Raw genomic sequence first — 25,573 nt, 5'->3', positions numbered from 1 at the left:
TGCGCGGTTAGGTAGTTTTCTCAGCCACCCTTCCCCCACGTCCTTTTCGTTCGCTCAAGCAGCTGCTTTGTTGGACTGCTCGCCCCTGCTCCCTTCGCCTGGCGCGCGGTGGGAAGGAGGTGGAGCCGCACGTGATCAGCAGCAGCGGCCCCGGTTGGCAGTCGAGCGAGCAGGGCGGTTGGTTCCGGCTCGGACCGGTTGGGGCTGGTTTTCCCCGCGCAAGCGCAGCCCGCCGCGGTTAGAGCGCAGGGAAGGGCGATGGCGGCGGACGGGAGTCCCGGAGCAGGCCTGGCGGGGATGGTCGACGAGGCGCGGGGGGAGCCTCAAGGCACACCTGGCCCCAGCCCTGTGGCTGCCGTCGCCTCGCCCAACGAGGCGTCCCCGGCGAGACCCGACCCGGCGGACCCCGAAGCGGATCCCGACAGCGGCTCCGGCGCGGTGGGCAACGGGGGCCTTCGGCGGTTCCTCTGCGGCGTCGTAGAAGGTAAGGGGAGAGCGAGGGGCTGCGGGGCCGGGCAAATTCGCGGTCGAGAGGGAGGAGGAGAGGCCGTAGCCGGAACAAAGCATCCCCGCCTCTCCCTCCAGCGCCGTCTCCTCCTCCTCCTCCTCCTCCCCGCTCTATTTTCTTCTGGCTCCGCCCTGGGAATGAAACCTGGCGGCGGAGGGTTAAAACCGTTCGCTCTCCTGCGGTAAAGGCGAAGCTGCCCCTTTCAGTGCATCCGCCTTCCAATTCGCTGAATTTAAATGCTGCAAACTTCCGAGCCACATGTTGGTTCTTCCGTTCACGTGAGTGCACACACTGTAAAAACGTTACGAAACGTGCAACAAAACAAAAACAGTTCACGGACCATAGCTGTCAAGGTTTCCCTTTTTTTTTTAAGGGAAATTCCCTTATTAAGAATAGGATTCCTCGCAAGAAAAGGGGAAAGTTGACAGCTATGTCACGGACACAGTTGGAAACTAACCGCTTTCTTGTGCCCCAAGGGTTTTCCGTGTGTGAAGTAACCAGGTTGCTGATAGGGTTACGGTTCAGCTAGTGTTCTGGAATGGATAGTAGTAGTAGGCTTGTTTTCTTCCTGTGTTTTTTCATTGCCACACAGAAAGAAAGAAAAAAACACTGAGGTGTTTATTGATACTTACTGGTTGGTTCTTCAAGTACCAGTGATATGCTGCTGCCTAGACTAGGAGTGGGAACCTGTAGCCTGCCCCCCCCCCAAGTTGTTAGAGTCCCACCAGCCCTAGACAGTATGGTCATTGGCAGGCTGTCATGGGAGATATGTCCCACATAATGCTCATGGGGTCTTGACTGGCAGTGAGTGACCAGGAACAAGACCTTGGGGTCATAGTGGATAGCTCAGTGAAGATCTCAGCCCATTGTGCAGCAACTGTGAAAAATGCAAATTCCATGCTAGGGATCATTTGGAAGGGATTTTAAATAAAACGGCTGATATCATAATGCTGTTATACAAATCAGTGGTGCAACAGCTTTAGGAATACTGAATACAGTTCAGGTCACTTCACCTCAGGAAGGATATTGCAGAGTTGAGAAAGTTTCATAAAAGGTCATCCAAAATAATCAAAGGGGTTGGGAAACTCCCCTTTGAGGAAAGCATAACTATCTGTGATTTGGAGAAAGTGGATAGACAAGTTTTTCTCCCTCATACTTCTAGTACTAGTGAACATCAATGAAGCTGAACATTGGGAGATTTAAGACAGTCAAAAGAAAGTACAGTATTTTTCCATGTATAAGACTACTTTTTTTCCTTTAAAATAATGTCAAAAATTAGGGGGCGTCTTATACACAGATACATCTTCCCCCTTTTTCTTAAATCTGGGTCCCCAATATAGGGGGCGTCTTATACATAGGGTGTCTTATAGACGGAAAAATACAATACACACAGTGCATAGTTGAACTATGGAATTTGCTCCCATAGGAGGCAATAATGGCCACCAACTTTGATGGCTTTAAAAGAGAATTAGACAAATTAATGAAGGACAAGGCTATCAGTGGCTGTGATCCATGATGGCTATGTTTTGCCTCCATTATTGGAGGCATATACTTCATACTGTTTGCTGGAAACCGCAAGAGGGATAAGTGCTCTTGCTCTTGGGTACTGCTTCTGGGTTTCCTATAGGCATCTGGTTTGTCGCTGTGAGAACAGTAGGATAGACTAAATGGTCTGATCTAGCAAGCTCTTATGTAACCTGTAAGGTATCATGTTGGCTACCTCTGAATCTGGAGAGGTGGACCTGCAGGCTTATGAAAGGCGTGTTCCTTCAGCTTGAAGATATAATCTTGTTCACAGTTGGTGGTAGAGGAGCATGCATGAATTTTGATCTAGCATAGATTTAAGCTGTGAATATCAGCCTAAATCTAAATGTTGGTGGTTTTTTTCCACCCACACAGTAGGTGTTGTTAGCTGTGGTGTTACATGATTTTTTTCTGTGGCATGTTGTAGGTTTGTGGTTTTGATGAGATCTCAATATGGAAAAGGAGGTTTATTTCCAGCTTGATTAATATAGAAAAGGGGTAGCTAATGTGTCGCCCTCCAGAAATTTTAGACTGAAATTCCCATCATCCTTGAATATTGGCTATGCTGGCTGGGACTGATGGGTATTGTACTTCATGATATCTGAAGGGTATCACATTGGCTATCCCTTGATATACACACTATCTGTATGTGTACCTACTTTGTGTGGAGTTTTTGTGGGAGAATTGAGAAGTCAGATGGCTACCAGATGTTGTCAGGAATTAAATAGGTTTATTAAATCAGTCATGATTTGTGTATATGCAAAATGCCTCTTCTGAATAGCAACTTCTGTTACAAGGTGTATATATTGTCTCATGTCAGTCATGTTTGCACTTTTGTGAAAGTACAGCCAGGCACAGACATAACTCCCCCAAACCCTTTGTTCCTGGAGTGAGAAGCTTGTAATGAAAACTGCCATATTGATGGTTTTGGCAACCGGAGAAGAGCATAACAGCTTCCCACGCTGGCAGTTGTCTGAGTATTTTTGCAGGCACTGTCGGGGGAGGGTTCATTCTTACCCTCCTTACAATCATGTTTTAAAACACTCTAGCTCCACTTCTGATTTAATGCTTTGCTTCAGGGCTTAAGTTGGGTTTTAAAAAATGTGAGCTCAGGAGGCTATTATTTTTGACTGGGCTAGTAGCCTTGTAAAAACTTGTGGTTGCCAGGACCCTGCCTCTCCCCTTGTCCCTCTCCCCATGTTACTGGAATAACATGATTGTGAATTGGCTGTTTGTGGATGGGCACTTGCTGAGATGTAACGTTCAGGACCTGTGTGCATTTTTCTCTGAGTTACCCAGGTGCATGGATTCCATTGGTAACAGATTTGGAAAAGCGGCTTGTGTCATAGTCACTATGATGGCAGGCCTCGTTCACATCAGGGAAATGAACTGAGTGTACATTAGAACAGATTTTCAAAAGGTCATACTTTGCTGCAAGAAATGCATTCCAGTAGTGCTAAACAGGACATAAGTTCCAACATGTATCATGCATACAGGTTTGATCTCGCAGCATTTTACACTGCCGTACTTGTTTATATGTAGCGCTTTAGGCACTACTTAAAGGAACAACTGAGGCCTATTTATTTCAAACCCACTAGATGCAGCTTTTGACAGCTAACTTGTACAAGTTTACCTCTTTAGTTCTTACTGTGCCCTAATTAAAGTTGCTTAACAAATGTATATAATGAATTATTAAACTAATAATTATTAGTTTATTATGGCTCAGATATTGCACTTGATATTTTGTTAAGAAGCAGCACAATATTTGAAACTGTCTACCATCAATATTTCCCACAGGATTTTATGGAAGGCCTTGGGTTATGGAACAGAGAAAAGAGCTTTTTAGAAGGTATGTGGCATTGTGTACTGTAGCATTCTAATACATAATTTGGGGGGGGCGGCTTATTGGGTCATTGTTTTTGTTTTGATTTTATGTATTTGATATTTTTTTGAACTGCCCTGAGTCCTTTGGGTATAGGGTGGTATACGAAATACAGTAAGTAAGTAAGTAAGTAAGTAAGTAAATAATAACAATTAGTCGTAAAAATAAAGAATTTGTTTAGTGCAGAATTAAGGCATAGGCTCTGAAAACTAAAGTATGGGAGGAGAGGAGGAGCCAAAAGGTCATAGAAAATTGAGTGGTTTTTGCTTTCAGTGACTGTTCTAAGCTAACTCATAATAAATCAAATCAAACCTCTGAAATTCAATTTCTATGCCGCTTTTCATTCAAATGAATCCCAAAGTGGCTTCAGTTAATAACAGTGTGATAAAACAATACAGATGCAGTATAAATCATATAAAGTAATTAACAAATCATCAGCAAAACAATTGCTATATATGAAACACTGTTAACAAAGCAACAACTAATAAGCTAAACATCACAATTAAATTAAATTAAATTAAATTAAAGCAAAAGTAATATATGATTAACAAATCAATACAACATGTAAACAATATCAACAATATTAATAAAATAAGCAGAATCCAGCAAAAATCATTTATATACCACTTAATATTTCAAAGCTCTGAGCAGTGTTTTTAAGTTAAGAAAATGAATAGTGTCCTCCAGTTTCCAAGCATATCACAATCAATATGTCAGTTTATTTTGCAACAAACTTATGGGCATTGGAAAATAGAATATCACCAATAATGGATTTATAGTGACTTTCTGTCTTATATCTTGAATTTCCTTGAAAATTATCTGCCAGAATGGTTGCATCTGCACACTTTCCCACCACATAAGATGCACTGTTCATACCACAGTCCCTCCAGCAAAGCAGTTTCCCAGGATGTACTACCACCTGAAAAAAACCTTGAAGTAACATTTTTAAAGAAAAATAACAAAAAGTAGAAGCTTGTAGAACATAAAGCATCTAACCATGGTCACAGATTTAGATTTGTATATTTGGTCTTCTTATTTATGTTCCTTATTTGTTCAGGTGTACCATTCTTGCTTTTTCTCCCTGGGGTGTTGCACAACTTGCATGGTACTCTTGGCTATACAATTAAGCAATGCAGATTTGTACAATGTATTTCAAACAACATTTTAATTTTGCTTTGTAGACTTCAGAAATGGGGACTGAATGCATACCTATATGCACCAAAAGATGATTACAAGCACAGGATGTTTTGGCGAGAAATGTATTCTGTGGAGGAAGCTGGTAATTAACTTTATTGCATTTTTAAATATATGTATATTCATTGAATTACAGTTGTTTCCACATTTGGATGGTAAATTAAAAGTGAAGTTGAGAGGGGCAAGCTTTTTGTTGTTTTAATTAGAAGATGCATTAATAACTCTTAGAGGCTTTTCTGCCTAGCTGGATGAGAGAAAATCAGTGTTCTGTTAAAGTACACACAGATAATTTTTTAATATCCTCCTCAACCCAACAGTCCAGTTGTGGAACTCAAGACAGTGTACATCGGATTCTTAGGTGGTCCTCCCATCCAGACACTGGCCATAGCCAGACCTGCTTAGCTTTAACAAGGTTGCTGCATTGTATCACCTTGAATGATGCCATGGGATGATCCCTTTGCCTCAATGCTAGGGAGAAAGAAGACATATTCAACAGTGACAACCCACAATGCTTCATTAATGGAGGAGAGAACAATGTCTGTGCTCCTAACTGACTTAGTTTCTTATTATATCAGCCTGGTACAGATATAGCACAGTCTTTTCTCTTCTAACCCTGGTTCATGTGCTCAGCATTTTCCCCATCATCATCATCATTTCCTCCAATTCTTTCATTTTCAGAGCAAGCTGTGGTGCAGCATTACATTTGCACCAGCATTTTTGTGAACCACACTTTGCAAATCAATTTCTGTTGCAGCTGGACTGCCACTTCCCCACTCCCTTTCTACAGTGTCATCTACCACCTAGAGTCCTGTGGGACAGATTCCAGAAGAGAGAGGTTGGCTAGCAAAGACACCAGAGCCTGCTCCAGCCAGAATTGCTCCTGCCCCCTAAGTAGCCTGTGAAGAGGCTTTTGATGAGAAAGTTATATTAATGATACAACAACAATATTAAAAATATATTTCATTATATGCCACTTTGAAAATATTTGTATCCTGAAAGGTGGAATATGAATAATTGTAGTGGATAGATGTGATTTGTGCCTGACTACGTTAGTAAAAATGCCATTGTAACACTGGATCCTATACATGCTTACTTAAAAGCAGATCCCAGTTTCCCCACATTTTACCGTGTGTGTGTGTGTGTGTGTGTGTGTGTGTGTGTGTATGAAAGAATCAGATGGAGGACTGAGTATGTTTTGACAAAAAATGTTAATTATTCATATTTCTTTGCCCCTTAAAAGTATTTTTTGCCTGCATATATTGAAATGTATTCTGATTAATGAAATGCCTTAACTTCATAGTTGCTTGTTGCTAAAATAGTTGGCTTTGATTTCTAGAGCAGCTCATGACTCTCATCGCGGCTGCTCAAGAATATGGGATAGAATTTATCTATGCTATCTCTCCTGGACTCGATATTACCTTCTCAAACCCAAAAGAAGTTTCTACATTGAAACGCAAGCTGGACCAGGTATCTTATATTTATGTATATTATAATTTTAAACATAAATGAGAAATTGCAAAAACACTGGATAAAGGAAATATGCCCCTACCTGTGTTGCACTCGAGGTGGGGTTACATTCCCTAGCTTTTATGTTGTACAATATTAACAAGTGTTAATATTTTTTCTTCTTTATCCTGCTAGGTTTCTCAGTTTGGCTGCCGATCTTTTGCACTGTTATTTGATGATATTGATCACAATATGTGTGCAGCCGACAAAGAAGTGTTCAGTTCCTTTGCACATGCCCAGATCTCAATCACTAATGAAATCTTCCAGTATCTAGGAGAGCCAGAAACATTCCTGTTCTGTCCCACAGGTAAAGTAACTATGCAGATACTGCATTTTAACAAGAATGAGGTCAAAAAGCCTTCTGTTCTTGTCCCCTTCCTCTCATGGCAAACCTTTCCTGATGGAGGGGTTGGTGAAGAGAATTGCCAATTAGACACCATTCCTTAAAGGCACCCTGAACATCTTCAAACAGTTGGGTACAACCCTCCTTTCTGTCTTAGCCACACTTTACTTGAACTTGTTACAAATTTAGTAGTCTATGGTAAACTGGGTGCATGTTTATGACTTCTAGTTGCAGGTATGTGGCATACTTTTTCACACTGTCTGAATATTTTTTCTTCGGGAGTTTGGTGGGGGTCGGATTCTAGCAGGTTTGCCATCTTAGTCCATTGTAGTAAAAAGCAGCTTTAAAAAAAATTACTTACATTGTGGCATAAGCTTCTGTAGAGCAGGTCTCACTTCATCAGATACAGGAAGGTCCACTCCTATAAAGTCACAGCATACAGAGCCAATGAACAGGTTTTTGTCTTAGTATTTTTTTCTGTTGTGATCACTCTGAAATTTTTGGGTGAAAGCAGTGTATAAATTTAATAATAATAATAATAATAATAATAATAATAATAATACCTTGGAAAGAGGAAGCAGAGGATAACTGTTGAATGGTTAACTTGCGCTGTCATGAAACAAACAATTGCTGGTTGTAATTTGTGTTTTGCTATTGTTGATTGTATCCAACGTGTTATCCAACGTGTTTTATGAAATCACAACATATTCACTAGACTCCTGAGTGACTTCCAATCTGACTTTCCTCATCAACGGATTAGAACTATGTGCAATGAAGGATTACATACACTGAGTACCAAGAGAAGAATAAATGATTAAAAAGAAAATACAAACGGTGGGGGGGGGGGGGGGAGAAATCTAATGAATAATATTCACATGGGGAATGGCTAGCTCCTAAAATTGCTAGTTTTGGAACTAGAGCATAGAAAATTATGTGAGGGGCTTTCCTTCCTTGCCATTTCCTTCCTTTATGTACTTACATTATGTGAAGTGTCCTTGGCATAGGTAAAGGTAAAGGTACCCCTGCCCGTACGGGCCAGTCTTGACAGACTCTGGGGTTGTGCGCCCATCTCACTTAAGAGGCCAGGGGCCAGCGCTGTCCGGAGACACTTCCGGGTCACGTGGCCAGCGTGACATCGCTGCTCTGGCCAGAGCCAGAGCCAGAGCCGCACACGGAAACGCCGTTTACCTTCCCGCTGGTAAGTGGTCCCTATTTATCTACTTGCACCCGGAGGTGCTTTCGAACTGCTAGGTTGGCAGGCACTGGGACCGAGCAGCGGGAGCGCACCCCGCCGCAGGGATTCGAACCGCCGACCTTTCGATCGGCAAGCCCTAGGCGCTGAGGCTTTAACCCACAGCGCCACCTGCGTCCCAGTCCTTGGCATAAGTTCATACATATTCTCTGTTGCCCAGGGTCTGGTGCATGAATTACTTTATTTGCCAAAGTACTTGTAACACTTTTGGCTATTCCCCAACAATGATGTTGAGCTAACCAAAGGCTCATTGCATAGATAGACCCTGCTTTCAGTCTTGCCAGGTTGTACATAGGTATGGTATTAAGATAACCTTACTGGAGATTCTCAGACTTACTTCAGAGCTTAAATATAATCATGCACATGTAGCACAATAACAGAGTTCCAGACTTGTTTTGGCAGGCATGCCTTCATAAGAATAAATTTCTGCAATTCTGGATTCAGCTTTTTGAGCATGCACAAACCTACTCAATTCCAAAAGGAAGGAAGAGGTAGAATCCCTACTTGACAGGGAGGGAATGGAAGTAAAATGGGCCGGCTACTGTGGAAAAAACACCTGAACAAAGGCCTGGAGAAGATGGCAGTCTCAGAACTGTCAAGCCTCTGCCCAGTTACCAGTCAGTTGGTCCCAAAACACAGGTGATCAAAAGAAACAAGAAGAGATACCGGCAAGATATCCCAGTTGATAAGCAGTAGCCAGGATCAGCTCTAGCACCTTTAAAAGAAGTAGCATTAATCAGATAATTGAGTCCCAGTAACCTCTTAACTAAGGGACGTGGGTGGCGCTGTGGGTTAAACCACAGAGCCTAGGGCTTGCCGATCAGTTCAGCGGTTCGAATCCCCGCGATGGGGTGAGCTTCCATTGCTCGGTCCCTGCTCCTGCCAACCTATCAGTTCGAAAGCACGTCAAAGTGCAAGTAGATAAATAGGTACCGCTCCGGCGGGAAGGTAAACGGCGTTTCTGTGCGCTGCTCTGGTTCTCCAGAAGCGGCTTAGTCATGCTGGCCACATGACCCAGAAGCTGTACGACGGCTCCCCTAGCCAATAAAGCAAGATGAGCGCTGCAACCCCAGAGTCGGCCACCTAAAGGTCAGGGGTCCCTTTACCTATACCTTTTTAACCTCTTAACTGTCAGAGTGTCCCTAATACCTTAAGCCTTGGAGCACAGCGGGAATGAGCCTTTTGGAATTTAGGAAGGCACTTGCATTGTTGAGAATGTTTATGGATTCATGTGGGTGTCCCTAAAGTTGTGTTGTTGTGACATTTGTTTTTTGTCTTTACATTTAAACACTACCTCAGCCATTGCAAGAGTTAACAATAATTTTTTTTGCATAAAAGCAAATCTGTCAGAAATGACATGGTAGGATATTGGGAACTGCCATAATCATCTAGCAGTGCCACACACAAGCAAAATGCTAGTGGGTTTTAATAATAATAATAATAATAATAATAATAATAAAAAATTTTATTTATATCCCGCCCTCCCCAGCCGAAGCCGGGCTCAGGGCGGCTAACAACACTAAAACAGTGCAACATTATAAAAACATTATAAAAATTAATTAAAATCAAAATTGATGGCAACCATAAACTAAAGTTTTGTAAAGATTGCCAAAGGAGGGAGTCAGGCTGCGCCCTGACCAAAGGCCTGGTGGAACAGCTCTGTCTTGCAGGCCCTGCGGAAAGATGTCAAGTCCTGCAGGGCTCTTGTCTCTTGTGACAGAGTGTTCCACCAGGTTGGAGCCGCAGCCGAAAAAGCCCTGGCTCTAGTTGAGGCCAGCCTAACCTCTCTGTGGCCTGGGACCTTCAAGATGTTTTTATTTGAAGACCATAAGTTCCTCTGTGGGGCATACCAGGAGAGGCGGTCCCGTAGGTACGAGGGTCCTAGGCCGTATAGAGCTTTGAAGGTTAAAACCAGCACCTTAAACCTGATCCTGTACTTTAACTTGTATTTTTCTCTGTTCCAGAATACTGTGGCACTTTCTGCTATCCAAATGTTGCTCAGTCTCCTTATTTACGAACTGTAGGGGAAAAGCTGTTACCTGGAATTGATGTGTTATGGACAGGTGAGTATTTTGCTTTGTTGAGGTTGATATTGCCAACTCAGTTCAGCATTCTTATTAAATGTTTTAGTATGCTGCTTAAATTTTATCATCCTAGCCTATGGCTAATCAATAAACTCATTCTGAGTCAGTTGTGAAACTACATTTTAGGTCCCAAAGTGGTATCTAAAGACATTCCAGTGGAGTCCATTGAAGAGGTTTCAAAGATAATTCGCAGAGCTCCGGTCATCTGGGATAACATTCATGCCAACGACTATGATCAGAAAAGGCTGTTTCTTGGTCCATATAAAGGTCGATCAACGGAACTCATCCCACGCTTAAAGGGAGTCCTAACCAATCCAAATTGTGAATTTGAAGCCAACTTTGTTGCTATTCACACCCTTGCAACCTGGTATAAATCCAACATGAATGGAGTGAGGAAAGATGTTGTGATGAGTAAGTTGATCAGAAGTGCTCAGTCACTATCTTAGGAACAATGCTTTTAGAAATAGTGTAATAACTTAATAATTTAATAATCTTAAAATTTCACTTTGATGAAAGGAGTTTCAGGAAATGTCATCTTAATAAATTAGTACTTTTGTCTTTAAATGCAAATACATGGCAGCCTTGAACCTTGCTCTTGAATTAATATTCTGTTTCTTAATAATCTGTGCAGCTGACACTGAAGACAGTACTGTTTCAATTCAGATTAAACTGGAGAATGAAGGCAGTGATGAAGATATTGAAACAGATGTTCTCTATAGTCCACAATTGGCCTTGAAGTTGTCATTAACAGAGTGGCTACAGGAATTTGCAGTACCTCATCAGTACAGCAGTGAGTAAGCAATTTTGGTTTTGTATTGCCTACAATATTGGAGTGAATGAAACCAAGAATGTTTTTCTAGAGTTCAGTAAAAAAAATCTGCTGAATAAAATACTTCAAAAGATTGCTGCTGTTATGGTTTCATTATGTATTAGGAACAGTTTTAAATTTTTTTTTAAAGGAACTGACTGTTTCTGAGTGACAAGTATATTTTCCTGAAGCAATGTACTTTGTAAGAGATTCTGTGTCAGGTGTGGGGGTGTTCTCAATTTGTCTTTGTTGGGAGAGGACACTATCAAAAATACTGTATTGAAAATATGTGGAATTGCATTGCCCCCAATATAATTTGTGCATCTGAAGGGATTGTTCTGAATTACACATCATATTTTTGGTACATGCAAATGTATTTCAGGAAAATGCACAAGTGTTGTGCCTTTTCAAAATATGTCTAATTGCAGCAAAATAGACACTTGCATGTATGTGTATGTCATTCAAAGTCAGAGAGTGTGTGTGTTCACAAGTTATTTATATATGTGAAATTTGGTTGTATGAAAAAGCTGAGTAGATATGACTGAATTTTGTCTGCTCTGTCCGCAGGCAGACAAGTGGCCCATAGTGGCGCTAAAACAAGTGTTGTGGATGTGCCTCTGGTTACACCGTCCGCTTTAAATTCTACCACTGTGATTACTACCGTTTACCAAGAGCCCATAATGAGCCAGGGAACTGCACTAAGCAACGAATCGCAGGTTCTGGTCAAAGAGGAAGAAAAGAAGCAACTGGATGAGGAGCCAATGGACATGGTAGTGGAAAAACAAGAGGATTCTGACAAGAATATCAATCAAATATTGACTGACATTGCTGAAGCAAAAATGTCAGAAGAGTTAAAACCAATGGATACGGATAAAGAGAGCATAGCTGAATCAAAATCTCCAGAGATGTCAATGCAGGATGATTGTGGTGATATTGCACCTATGCAGACAGATGAGCAAACTAACAAGGAGCAGTTTGTGCCTGGTCCCCATGAGAAGCCGTTATATGCAGTAGAACCAGTAACTCTAGAAGATCTACAGTTGCTTGCAGACTTGTTCTATCTTCCATATGAACATGGAGTCAAAGGGGCCCAAATGTTACGAGAGTTCCAGTGGCTCAGAGCAAACAGCAGTGTTGTTAGTGTGAATTGTAAAGGAAAGGACTCTGAAAAGGTGAGTGACTGCATTGTTTTCATTTGGTGTAAGTGTGCATATTTCCTATTTGAAAAAAGCACAATAGCAAAAGAAATAATGAGCAACTGCATTGGAAGTCTCTGAGCTGAACCTAGCCTGTAGATAATTAAGAATATCATGCATGTAGGCTGGTTGGTGGTTGAGTGTCTTGTGCTGTAGAATGTATCTTCATGCTTTGAATGTGTGCACTACTCGTGTGTCATCCTGGCTAGAGATGTAAAAGTCAATAGGTATTGTCATAATATCCATCTAGTTTCATCCTCAACATGAAAATACAGTTTGTATGAAATTTGTTCCTTTTTATCTTTACTTAGATTGAAGAATGGCGTGCTCGAGCCGCCAAGTTTGAAGAGATGTGTAGCTTGGTAATGGGCATGTTCACTCGTCTTTCAAACTGTGCCAACCGGACAATCCTCTATGACATGTACTCATACGTCTGGGACATCAAGAGCATCATGTCTATGGTGAAATCTTTTGTGCAGTGGCTAGGTATGTTCTTTAGGAACCAGTTAGAGCGGCAACTAGCATAAATGCTTGTCTTTAATTAGCCCATGGAAAAAATGATGTCAATTGAATGTTTTTATATTATGGTCGCTTTGACCCTAAATCCTTCTTACTTTTTCTATTATTGGTCGCCATTCATGTTTCACTATAGACTGGCAGTAAAAGTGACAGTGGACATACGTTGAATATCTCTCTTGGTCTTGATTTTTTTTTTCTTGGGCTAAGGAACATAAAAGTTGATCTCTGAAACATAAGTTTTGACTCAGACTGAATGCACACTGGACTATAATGCAGTATTTCCCGGCCTTGTTGCAAAATTGGAAATGACACTATGAAATGTGACCATGCCTCAGCTATCTGCTGCTTGCTCTGTCTCAATAACGTTATTGCTGTCTTCAACAGAACAATTGCAGATGTGACCTTTCAATGGGCCTGGCCAAGAGGGAGCCGAGCCTCCCAGCCCTTTCTCTGCGCATGCGAGCTTTAGCATAAGGCTATTCTGGTGCAAAAGTGATTTGCTTTAACATTCGCAAGATGACTGATTTTGGGCAAGGGAAGAAATTCCAGAGCTCTGAAGTCTGCTTTCATACCAGACTGTTCTCTAAAGAGAAATCAAAGAGCCTTTTTTGCCTGCAGCCTTTTTTAAATTGCACGGGGTTTTTTTGGAATAGCACCAGCATGGCCTGGGTTCCTCTAGTGACCTCATTTCACTTTCAGGTTTCAATCCAACTGTAAGGAATATGCTGTGGACTTGCTTGATGCACACAGCAGGCAGCAACGCTGATGGTTTCCTGTCACAATTTCTGTAGTTGTCACAAATCTCATAATAAACCTCTTGCACCATACTGGATCAGCCTACAGTTCTTGGATCACTTGAAGCTGTAATCACTTGTATACGTTCATAAGTATTCATAGGTCGTATTGAGCTAGTTGCCAAGATATCCAATATTGCATTTTGCTGTTACTCAGCAGAAGACCATATGGTTCTAGCAAAAAAAAATTAGGGCTTAGTGCAGAGAGGTTTTTTAAGTCGGTGCATTTCCCACTAAATAAATAGGAAATAATTCAAAACTTGAGCCTTAGAATAGAGTTTGTACCTTCATGAGACCTATTTCTTTTCTTCTCCCCTCAGTATTGGTTCAGGCATTATAGATTGTTTAGGGAAGAGGAACAGGAAGGTAGAATCAGCCAACCCCTACAACAAGATTGTCAGCCCCTATTTTAAAGGCAGGAAGGGAGGCACACCATACTTCTAAGTGGTATATTTGGTTACCAAATTACCCATTTTGTCAAAGAAACAGATGGGAAACTAAATTGTGCATTTCTCCTGGAAGGAGCATTAAGCAACTGCAATGATAAACATGAACTTGATTGACCATAGATTTCAGCTGTGAGGTTGATTTGCTTTTGAAACATTTCCCAATTTTTGGAGCAGGCTGCTGATCATAGCTGCCATTTTCTTTCATAAGGATGGCTTCTCCCAGCAGAAGTACTTAGTGCTTGCTACCCATTTCTGACACTATCTGGTAATACAGTACGTTTGTATATTCCACTGGATGCATCTACACCAAAAGAAACTGTCTCGCCGCAGACCAAGTGAATTCTTGTAGCTGAGATCTTGGTCTTGCTGTTTATTGAGACCATACTTTAGTTTATATAATTACTTATATAGTCATAAAAGTTGCTTCTCATTTGATGTTAATACAGAAGAATCACTAAACTGGAATGGTTTAGCCATTGAATGTTGATACACTTGGTGGTCCGCTGAAGGCTGATCTCTATACCCTTTCTTTCAATCCAGCTAGCATTCAGTTTATGAAACTAGTGTAGATAATACTACTATGGATTACTAATGCCTTCTACTGTCTTCTTCCCCAATGTGTGCAGATGGGAGAATCTTCAGCACAAGTATCTACTGCTATTGGATGGACCACGCCAGATGCTTTCAGCGTGTCGTGATTAATAAATTTAAGATGGGAAGGTTCTGTCCATGAGGCAGCTCAGATTAGGGCAGTAGGCACGGCCTGAAGTCACATTTGCGCAGCGACTCAGGCATTAACTCTTGATTTTCATTCATACAGCTCTTCATTCATGCAGCTCTGTAAAGTGTATAATAGCTGGAATGCTAGTTACGGTGTAGTCTCAAAGGAGAAGTACTCCAAGTTACTAGCGAAAGGGTATAATATAAAGCCTCTTTAATGAAGCACTTTGATATGGAAACACAAGAAACTCTAATTGACATGTTTTGAGTCATCTCAAACTTGCTATTTTAAAGGCTTTCTTTCATAATTGGCTAAGCATTGATATCCAGCTTGGTTCACTTTGAGACTGCCTAGCTAGTATGACACATTCGACTGTACTGATCTGAGATTGTTACTTGAACAGGAAGTAGATCGCTGTCCACAAGAGGAAACAAACTTGCGCAGCTTATCTTATCAGAAGACTAGGCAGGTTACTTTAATCCCCGCATCAACAATTCACCTGCCTATCCCCTCTCAAAGATGTTAGTTATGCTAATTGGTTGTATAACTTGGCTATCAAAGCTGTTATCAAAGCTTAGCCATTATTAAAAAATATATAACCTTCTTACTAAATTATGCAGAGGGCTTTAAAGCCCTTGCCACAGCTGGCTGTCAGGAATTAATGGCATTTCTCACATGGTTGAGGGTGGGTAAAATAAAATACTGTAACTGAGGCTGTTGTTGCCTAGATTGGGAACAATATGTGTGCTGTGGTTACTGTTGTGTAAGCAGAGCTACGGAAGTGGACAGTATTGGTTTCTAATCTCTTGAAAAAGAAGTATCTGTTCCACATAGCTGTTTGGGCTATTCCATCCCACGCCAAACCTGGTTTTCTGGCAAGATTCAAACAATATGAAAATGTGACTTCAGACAGGTCCAAGTATTTCCATGGGGCTGTGATAATGGCTTATTATCTATACCTTCATCAATGAAAATGTGAGAGCTGTTCCATGTTCTTAGTGATGAAAGAGAAGGACAAGGCAAGCTCAACTCTTGGAATAAATATTATACCTGTACAGAACAGGGCATACTGGCTTTTTACAGTATTGAATTTTCTGCTGTCTAAGGCTATCGTCTAACTTCATTTTATTAACAAAGAGCACAAAGCTTCTAATCAGGAATCTACACACGGCAGCATTATCGCAGCCCCTCAAGTTCTTGGATTATAGCTCAGTTAGAGAGCTTTTCCCACAAAGTGTGTATTAGCTTGTTGGACATTTTAGCATCTCAGGACAATCCCCCTTCTCGTAACGTTCTCCGCTTGGATCTGATCTCCACAGGGTGTCGTAGTCAATCTTCAGCACAGTTCTTAAGTGGAGACCAAGAACCCTGGGCCTTTAGAGGTGGTCTAGCAGGAGAGTTCCAGGTATCAATATGAATTCACAACTGAATGACATTGTCTTTGTTTGAGAAATCTTTTATTGCGCGTCGGAGGACTGGAAGGCTTGGTCTGCCGAAGGCTTTCTGGTCCAAACCCAAATAGCCTGACAGCTTTGTTTTTAAATAATTTTCCTCCCATTTCTACAGTAATATCACAAGGAGATGCTGCCATTCCCACGCGCCTGCGAAGCGCTGCGGCTTTTAGTTGTACATTTCACATTGTTTCTTTGCAGGTCGCACAGCGTTTTTATCTGCGCCCGCAATTGCACAATGCGCGCCTGCTTGTCTGCCGACGAGAACTCCATGAGCAAAGAAAATACGATACTGTGTATTCCAAGATCCTCTCTAAGCAAAACTTGTAGTTTGCGTTCCTCATAATCCAGTTGGCAAACCAGTTCAAAAGAAATGTTTCTTCTGTGCCTGAATTTGCTCATGGATTTTTCAGGGGCTTACTTTCTTCCCCCTCACAGGTGCTCTCTGCGCACAGCCAATTGAGTCAGCATGTTGTTTTGGGGTTAGTGTCTCCTCTGGCCAGTTAACCCTCTTCAGACCAAACCTTTCCTCCTGACATGGCTATGTTAAGCTGAGAGCATAGATGAGATTTGGTGAAATTATACTAGAGCAGAAATGAGTTTAATGTAAACTCCATTAAGTGTTGTAACAGTTGTGTATCTTTAAAAAACTTCTGTTCAGATAAAATGGAAAAATGGTCCTTACATTTGTAAAGCCTACAAAACCCTACTTCCCTCTGGGGTGCCTGCAGTAGCAAAAGTTAACTTGGGAGTCTGCAATGCACGCCCAGGAATGTATTGCATCTTCTCAAACATTTACACTAATTTTTTGTTTTCACAGCGTTTGCTGCCTATTGAAGGAGCAAATGACCTCTTTTTTCAGCCACCACCTCTTACTCCAACTTCTAAAGTTTACACCATCAGACCCTATTTCCCTAAAGATGAGGTAACCCATTTCTTTGGTAATGCTGTTTGGAGGAGCATGTTGATAAAAGCAACTGTTTCTCTATATTTTGTTATTCTGTGAGTCTTCTGAATGCCTAGGAGAGGTGTGGTTCAAATGGGGGAAATGTAGCAAGATTGAGTGGCTTACTCTGGGTTCATGGAAGTCTCTGGCAGCCCTAGCAGTATTATAAAAAAAATCTTTTTCCTAGATGCTTTTTATGTGTTCCCATTTATCAAAGGGAACATAAATAGGAAAAGCCTTGGGATCCCAGCCCAGTTGACTGCCTTGATAACACTGAATGAATTTAATGTAAACTACTGATCATCAAGTACAATGAATAAGGAGTGACATAATCCAAATGCATGTTAGCCTGAACTATTTGGAAATAATACATAATCTCAGAAGCATTGTAGAATAGCTCAGGAAACATAGTAAGCTGCCTTGCATTGAGTCAAACTATTGGTTCATCTAGCTCATTATTGTCTACCCTGACAAGCAGCAGCTTTCCAGGAGATTCCCTGCCCTACATGGCGATGTTAGGGAGTGAACCTGAGACCTTGTGCATGCAAAGCAGGTGTTGCAAGCCCTGAGCTCTGGCCTTTCCTGTTAGGTTATTTATCTGACGCATTTGTACTGTGTACTTCCTCCAATGTGACTTACATGGAGTTATTTTAGTTTCAAGGCACAATGAATTCCACGTGGATTTAAGCCTGCATTTCCCTAGGCCATCCAATATGCCATCCACTACCTGTCCATTATGAGCTGTTGTGGAGGCATGGAATACAATGAAGTAGTGAGGATGCCTGTCAGTTAGTAGAACAGCAAGGCTTCCTAAGCAACAGTTCAGGTGTATGTGCTGTGGGAGGGAAAACTCACACAATGAATATTTCTATATGTCTTTAGGCATCTGTGTACAAGATCTGCAGAGAAATGTATGATGATGAAACTGATCAGCCTTTCCATAGCCAGCCGGACTTAATTGGAGACAAGTAGGTATACTCTTGAAATAAACTGGAATTTGTTGAATTACATACAGTGGTACCTCGGGTACAGACGCTTCAGGTTACAGACTCCGCTAACCCAGAAACCTCAGGTTAAGAACTTTGCTTCAGGATGAGAACAGAAATTGCGCAGCAGCGGCATGGCAACAGCGGGAGGCCCCATTAGCCTAAAGTAGTACCTCACGTTAAGAACAGTTTCAGGTTAAGAATGGACCTCGGGAACGAATTAAGTTCTTAACTCGAGGTACCACTGTACTGTATTCATTTAGTAATAGTACTCCTTGTGGGTGGCTAATCTTTGGCGCTCCAGATCTTGGAGCCCAGCCACCATCAGCAGCATGGCCAGTGGTCAGGGATAATTGCAATTAGAGTCCAGCAGCATCTGAAGTGTCACAGATTGTCTGTCTCCTGGTATGCCTCTTGCTATCAAGAAATGTAAATACAATATTCAAAACAACTGGGAAGAGCAGGAAACATCCATGCCTTGTCAGCTGAATAGAACACACGTTTTGTAAGGCTGTGCTTCACATGTTCAATTTGAATCTGAATTCTAATCTGAAAGATGCTCTCCGTTCTGGCTTGAAGACAGACTTCCAAGTTCTATAGACTTCTTGCAAATTTGAGTGCAACTCAGCAAACACTTGGTAGGGGAAACAAAATTTAAGGAACAGAACAGAATTGGCACCAATCTAAAGTAGCAGAAAAAATAAAAGAAGTTTGTATCACCCTTTGTGGAAAACTCCAGACATTCTTCTGAATCAAGTATGAACCCCTAGAGATTAACAGCTAAGATCTTCACACCCTGCAGATGCAGGTCAGCGTATGAAAAAAGGAATCTGTAAACTGTTCTGCTACTGGTATCCAGCCTTTAATTTCTTACGCAGATAGTACAATGCAGTGCTGCCAAGAAATCATGCTGAGTCATGGCAAAGATTTACTGAAAACCACCTACATTCTTGCTGTTTCATTGATCAAACTGTGTATGTGGGGGGGGGGGCATCCTATAAGGTGCTCCTGTAAGCTTCAGACATTTTATTGTTCAATGAAGGTAGTGCAGCTGCAAATACTGTGATTATATGTTTGTATGGATTGGCCATTGAATATACTAACTGTGGATTGTCGTGTAAGCCTCCCTTTTCACTCCCATTTGAGGCTTGCCAATTCTCATGATCCCCAATACCGCAATACTGTTGTTGTTTTTTAACTATTTTTTAAAAAGCATTAAACCGTTTGAGGAGGAGTAGGAAGTTGGCTTTACTTTGTAAATTTACAGCTAAACTACTGTCCAGGCTTTAGGCATTTACTCACATAGTTCTCTTCTGCTGCCTGGAGCAGCCGTCTTGGCTGTTGGTAAAACCCACTTCTGCACTTTTTATAATCCCTACTAATTCATTATAACAATTCCCAATTCTGATTACCTTTCCATAATACACTTAATTTTGAAACCCGCTTGGATAGGTACTTAGCCACTTGTATGTTCTACATGACGCCTGACTAACTGGCATTTAAAAGTACTAAGTCATAGTTCTTAGACTTGTACAACTTGCAACCGTGGTTCATTTATTCTCCTGTGCTCTTTAACTGTTATGTAGTTTTGTTTGCATCAGTTATCTTTGGGCTCTACTGACTATTCCTTTCTTCTCAGGCTAGTAGGTGGTTTGCTGTCCCTCAGCCCAGATTACTGCTTTGTCCTGGAGGATGAAGATGGCATCTGTGGCTATGCACTGGGCACCGTTGATGTAACTCCTTTCATTAAGAAATGCAAAATTGCCTGGTTTCCTTTCATGCAGGAGAAATACAGCAAGCCAAGCAGTGATAAGGAGCTATCAGAGGCAGAGGTTAGTTATGCTGGCGTATGCTTGAATTGTCAAATTGCTGTTTTTAGGCTTTCATCCCCTGTTGTCTTTATAATCCTAGGAAGAGTAGGGGCAATTTATCCAATTTATTCCAATATAGAGGCCTCAGACACATGACACTGTGATAGTGTGATGGCCAAGTAGTCTCAAGAATTAGTTTCTCTCTGTGCCTTTATAAACCCACACTTACAATTATCTCTAACATTGAGTTATATTTCATTCTTACTACTTAAACAGAACAATTCCAACTGATAGCTTTATATTTAGTACACTGCAATATGTAATCGTAGATTCTATTTTACAGTGTAGTTACGGTTTGACATGAATCATAGAATAGGCAATGTAGTGTGTTCATTAGATTTCAGAGACTCCCTTCCTGATCACAATATTATAAAAGCTCTGGGAACAGTGCCTGGGAGAGGCTTGATGAAAAGCCTCACTTCTTTTCACTGTCCGGAACCCAAGCATAAATCATCTAACTGCCAATCTGTCATGACACTCAATCCTTTCCCCTCTTTTAACCACTGTGATATTTGCATTTAGGATAGAATAGCTAACTTAGCCTGATATGTTTTAGATATACAATTTCTGCTGCTGCTGAATTTAGTTTCTCTAAATTTAATTTATTTGGATTTGAATAAGCTCATTGCATTATTTTTGTTTTGCTGAGTGTATGCCAAAATAATGGCTATCTTTATTGTACCTTGAAATAAACTAAGATATGTTACTAGCAATTAAGGTTTGCATTGTTTAAAAACAATGTTTTTTATCAGAAGCTTAGAACAGTAAGAGAGAATATAGTCTTCAAAAGGGAAGTTCTTCTGTTTTTCCAGCACCAGCCACCCAGTTTAATCTGTATACTTATCTCTAATTACTTAAAGAATGGTACTGACCAAATCTACTGTATTTAGCTACTTTAGCTTTTTGTTTAGAGATTAATGTGGTTGTCAAGTGAATAGGCTAATCCAAGTCTGTAGAAAGAACCTGTTCGGCAAGTGCACACAATGTTTCCAGCATAGATCACCGAACATTTTTTTTGATGTTGAAAGACTATTTCTGTTGTGCCTGTTGTAGAAAATTATGCTGAGCTTCCATGAGGAGCAAGAAGTTCTGCCAGAAACATTCCTTGCCAACTTCCCATCACTGATAAAGATTGATATCCATAAGAAGGTGACTGATCCAAGTGTGGCTAAAAGCATGATGGCATGCTTGCTCTCTTCTCTGAAGGCAAATGGTAAGCTCTTATTCCTGACTCTTGTAGCTGTTGGGATATGAAAGGCAACTGTAGGCTCCTTACTAAGTGCCTATGGCCGTATCTGAACTAGACCTGGGCAATTTTTCAATATATCTTTAAAAATCGGTTATGAAGTCCACATCACAGTAATGGTTTCATAAAATGTTATCTGGCAAACATTGCGATTTTGAGAAAACTGTAGCCAGCCAATGTTTCTTAGTGCCTCCGCTGCCTCCTGCAGGAGCAGTGAGTGACTCACAAGAGCAGGCTATGTTTCTTTGGATTGTGCAAGGAGCCCCAGCTCAGCTCCACTGCCTCTGCAAAAACAGGTGACAATTATGAAAGTAGCTGGAAAAGCAGCAGCCAGCCAGCTGGCTCAGCAGGCTAGAAGCCAGCATGACAGGCCAGGAGGTGTGGTTTACAGAGATGCTGCTCTGAGCTGGCTCGGGGCTTCTTGTTGGGAGCCCCCTTTGCCCCTTCCTTGCCCCCATGAAAGAAGAAACTATGGCTTTCTTCAGAGCAAGAACCAAAAACGTTGCCCTGTCATTTAACTCTTTTTCTTTACTCCTGTCCCCCCTTCCACCTGTATGAGTACATGTGCTAAGCGTCTCTCTCCCCTCTGATGCCTTTAGGGTGCAAGTTGCTATGTAACATTGCTGGTTCACCCTAAATAGTTTCCTTCATATAAAAAAAGGAAGTTTTTTTTAAAGAAAATTAAGGATGCTATCTTGTTGTTTGCTTGCCCTTCCTCCTTCCCTTGGATAAAAAGAGAGAGAGATTGGTGGGATGGGGGCTTTTGGGGGGCCCTTCTGTGTCACAGTAGGGGGAAAGATTTGTTTCTGCCTTTATGCTGAAATGGGAGATTGAGTGGTGGTTGTGCAAGCAAATGTATGTCTACTCAGAAGTAAGCCCTACTGAATTCAGTGGGGCTTACTCATGCATAGAATTGCAGTTGGCCCTCTAGTGGGAAAGGAGATGCAACTTGACACTAGTAAATTACATAAATTATCTTAAATGAGTAGAAAACAGATTAAATTGTTAATCATGTGCAAGTTTAATTAATATTTTTACTAAACCTACTACTTTTGTAAATTTTAAATTTGCCTCTAAAACTTTAATATATTCTCCAGAAGTCTTCAATGGTTTAGTTGAAGCATGCAATCATTGAGTTAATTTTCATATAATTATATGCATCAAATTTAGATTCTTTGTTCAGTATTTTCCTGGATTATTCACAATGACTCATCACTGTATTTTGGATTGTCCTACATCTGAATACCACAATTTGGTATCTAAGCCCAAAACCAAAGTCCTGTTTGGATACATCTTGGGTTGCCTGCTGATGAAAGTGATGATTTCATCAGTGTATGGTAATTTAGACCAGTAACTTAGTAGTAGTTGCCGCCAGGTCATTACCATGTTCACATCTATGTAGCACCATCTTATTTCAGATATCGTGATATCATGATGTTTAGTTACCTCATTGATGAGATGTCACTTTTTTTGGCCAATGAAGAACCACTTCTGTAGCCCACATCATCCTTGCAAGTCCTAGACAGCTATGCAGTTTGAACAGTTGTATGCAAGCTTCCTGTGAAGACTGGTGGACACCCAGTAGCTGAGATCCAGAAAAGCATGCAAATAGTTCCACATAGTTTGTTTATACAGTATGCTGCTTTTCCATAATAAACTGTGCCCAAAGGAGCTCATGATAAGATTAATATCAAAATATAAAACATTTTTTAAAAAATAACTCTTGACCTTGATTCAACTGCACAATTCAGTGTGAAATGATTAGAGAAATCAAACAATGTTTGTGAAGTTTCTTCATTATAAAGACTCCTCTCTGCTTCTACTCTCTCCCCAAATATCTCCTCTTGTGTCTTTTTCAGGCTCCCGTGGGGCTTTCTGTGAAGTGAGACCAGATGATAAAAGAATCCTGGAATTTTACAGCAAACTGGGATGCTTTGAAATAGCTAAAATGGAGGGATTTCCAAAGGATGTCATTATTCTTGGAAGGAGCTTGTAAGGAGATTGTTGGTGAACTTTTGATACTGTAATCACGTAATGGTTGGAGAGCCTGAGGTTTATCTTGTTGCTGTTCCACGCAAAGGCAGCAGTCAGCTGGCCTGACAGGAGCTATGTGAAAATTCATCCATTACCCTTTCTGAGATGCTGCTCAAAATATTATTGGAAAATGGAAACTGGTCATCCTCATTTCCTGGTCTTAAGCAAAGTGCCAAGGAGTACTGCATATTACATGAGTTCCCAAAGAGGTACTGGTGACAAATCCATGCATCCACCTCTGTACTCAGCAGAATGGCTGTCTTTTCCAGAAAGTCCTGACATGAAATAGTTCGTCCCTGTGTCCTGTTCTTGAAGTGGGATGAGAGAGATGAACATGGGATCTCTCCATTTACAGAGGGAAACAGGGTGCCTGTGTTGGCCAGCTTAAGGACAAACAAACACTGACGACTCTAGTTTTTGTTGATTGTCATGCTTGCTGATAGGGAAATTGAATGACCATCACTTCTAAAGAATTGGTTAAGCTTTGTGCTTCATAGGGATAAAAACTGTGCATTTGTCTGTGGCAAAGTCACTCAGTGGCAGAAGTGTAAATTTCAGTGTGTAAATATATATAAACTCGCTGTATGCTAATACTTTGTGTTTAATCGTTTTAGTAATTTTGCTTTCTGAAGCAAAGCGGTATTCTGAGACAGCACCTTTGAATAATGTCAAACCACAAGAGAGGCTAATGCCAATTTCACTACAGGCCTTTTCTACCGTGCCTCGTGCCCTTCACTAGAATTGCCGCTTTGGGGGAAAATGAGCGCTGATCAAGAAGGGCGGTTCCTTTAGAGGACAAACTCTTCAAAGGTGGAGTGGACACTGCCTCCTGCTGGGGGAAAGCTGGTCAGAGGGCAACCTCATTAAATCATTAATGCCCCTGACAGCCAGCCAGATTGCCTATCCAGACTGGTTGGATGGGTGGAATACTGCAGTTTACAGCTTCCACCTTTCCATGTCAGTCATTCTGACTAAATCAGGGTCTTCAAGTCATGCACATTTGTGACAGACTTCTTTGTGGACAAAAATAAGCACATTTTACAGATATAAGTAGTTATCTAATTTTACTATCACTGCATTTAAGTTGTCCCCTGAAATCAGATAAGTGGAATCTGCATGGCTTAGGAATATTAGTAAGTCCATAACTTGGAAGGAGTTATTACTGTTCCATATAACGCCTTGTTCCCATGAGGCACTCAGTCAACGTTACACCTCATTTTTCTCATCTGCTACAGTCAACTGCTTTTGCTTCCTTTGAAAATATTCCCTTTTGAAAGGATTGAGTTTAACCTTTTTTAAAACCCTCTGTGTAAACTTTGAAGAGGTTTTATACACTTTTTCAAATGGAATTTTACTGTTGGTGTACTTTGCAGCCTCTTCTGAGATGCTGGTGTTCAGCCTTTGTTATATGTTCACTATGAGAACAGTTTTAATAGCAAGTTATTTAAACTGCAGCAAATACATTTCATTTGGAGTGCAAGGCACCATACCATAATGATAGATCTTGCATAATTCCAACCTGGTTTTCATGAGGATTCTATGGCTTTGAGTGTATGCAAAGCAGCTAGCCACTTGGTTTAGTTTTAATTAGATCCCAGAGAAAACATCTGGATTTATGGCATTACACATTTCAGGGGAGGGGGGGTATCTGGGTTTTTATACTGTTAACATAAACTTATGAATTTATCACTGTTAAGTTAATTGTGTGATGGTCTTGAAAGTCTGGGTCAGTCTCACTCGGGTTGTAAAGTGATGCAGTGACACAACTTTCATGGTTATCAGTTTTCATTGTGTACAGTTGGAATGCCACTTTCATGACTGTCTTTAGACCTACTGTATCTGTAGCAGAACAATGGACTGTGTAAAATTGTATTTGAAGACCATGTGAGAAATAGAATAAATTGCAAAGTGAATGTAAAGACTCGTCTCTGTATAATGCTGCAGAATGAGGAAAGTGGGTGGAGAAGAATAATTCTTCATACTGTGTTTCAGAACATTCTGCTGATTATGTTGAAGAGATGGCTTTTAGTACAGCAAATTTGCTTTTGAGCTGTGTTCATTGCTGCTGAGCCTAAACATTGCTATTTTGTAAATAGCCTTATTAGCTAGCATGGGGGGAAAGCAGAGGGAACTTCTGAAGGTTTATTTGTCTTAGGCGGGTGTAATAATCTAAGATGCTATTTGGAGGTCAAAAATAATGTCGTATTTTTAAATAAAAGAATCAGAGCAATTAAAATTATATGATGAAGCTAGTGGTGG

General features: G+C 40.9%; 1 protein-coding gene and 1 long non-coding RNA gene across 2 annotated transcripts; one reads left to right on the top strand and one right to left on the bottom strand.

The window, feature by feature from the left end:
• The first annotated feature begins 26 nt into the window (after positions 1-26).
• OGA (O-GlcNAcase) lies at positions 27-25,233 on the top strand. The gene is made up of 16 exons (XM_079977423.1): positions 27-484; positions 3,830-3,881; positions 5,096-5,193; positions 6,445-6,575; positions 6,750-6,921; positions 10,174-10,272; positions 10,420-10,704; positions 10,925-11,083; positions 11,669-12,273; positions 12,609-12,783; positions 16,100-16,185; positions 17,052-17,156; positions 18,060-18,145; positions 19,803-19,995; positions 21,088-21,247; positions 23,140-25,233. Exons 1-16 carry the CDS (start codon positions 259-261, stop codon positions 23,274-23,276), a joined length of 2,769 nt encoding a protein of 922 aa, XP_079833549.1. The 5' UTR covers positions 27-258; the 3' UTR covers positions 23,277-25,233.
• LOC307216859 lies at positions 5,202-7,957 on the bottom strand. Its single transcript, XR_013839341.1, has 3 exons — positions 7,521-7,957; positions 7,319-7,378; positions 5,202-5,576 (listed from the first exon to the last, which is right to left on the bottom strand). It is a non-coding gene; the product is annotated as an uncharacterized lncRNA (long non-coding RNA).
• Positions 25,234-25,573: the final 340 nt, after the last annotated feature.

The sequence above is a fragment of the Podarcis cretensis genome, assembly GCF_951804945.1.
Source record: "Podarcis cretensis genome assembly, chromosome: 5".
In the NCBI taxonomy this organism is placed as follows: Eukaryota; Metazoa; Chordata; class Lepidosauria; order Squamata; family Lacertidae; genus Podarcis; species Podarcis cretensis.
The sequence above is the reverse complement of the archived record's forward strand: the minus strand, read 5'-3'. Positions and strand labels throughout refer to the sequence as shown.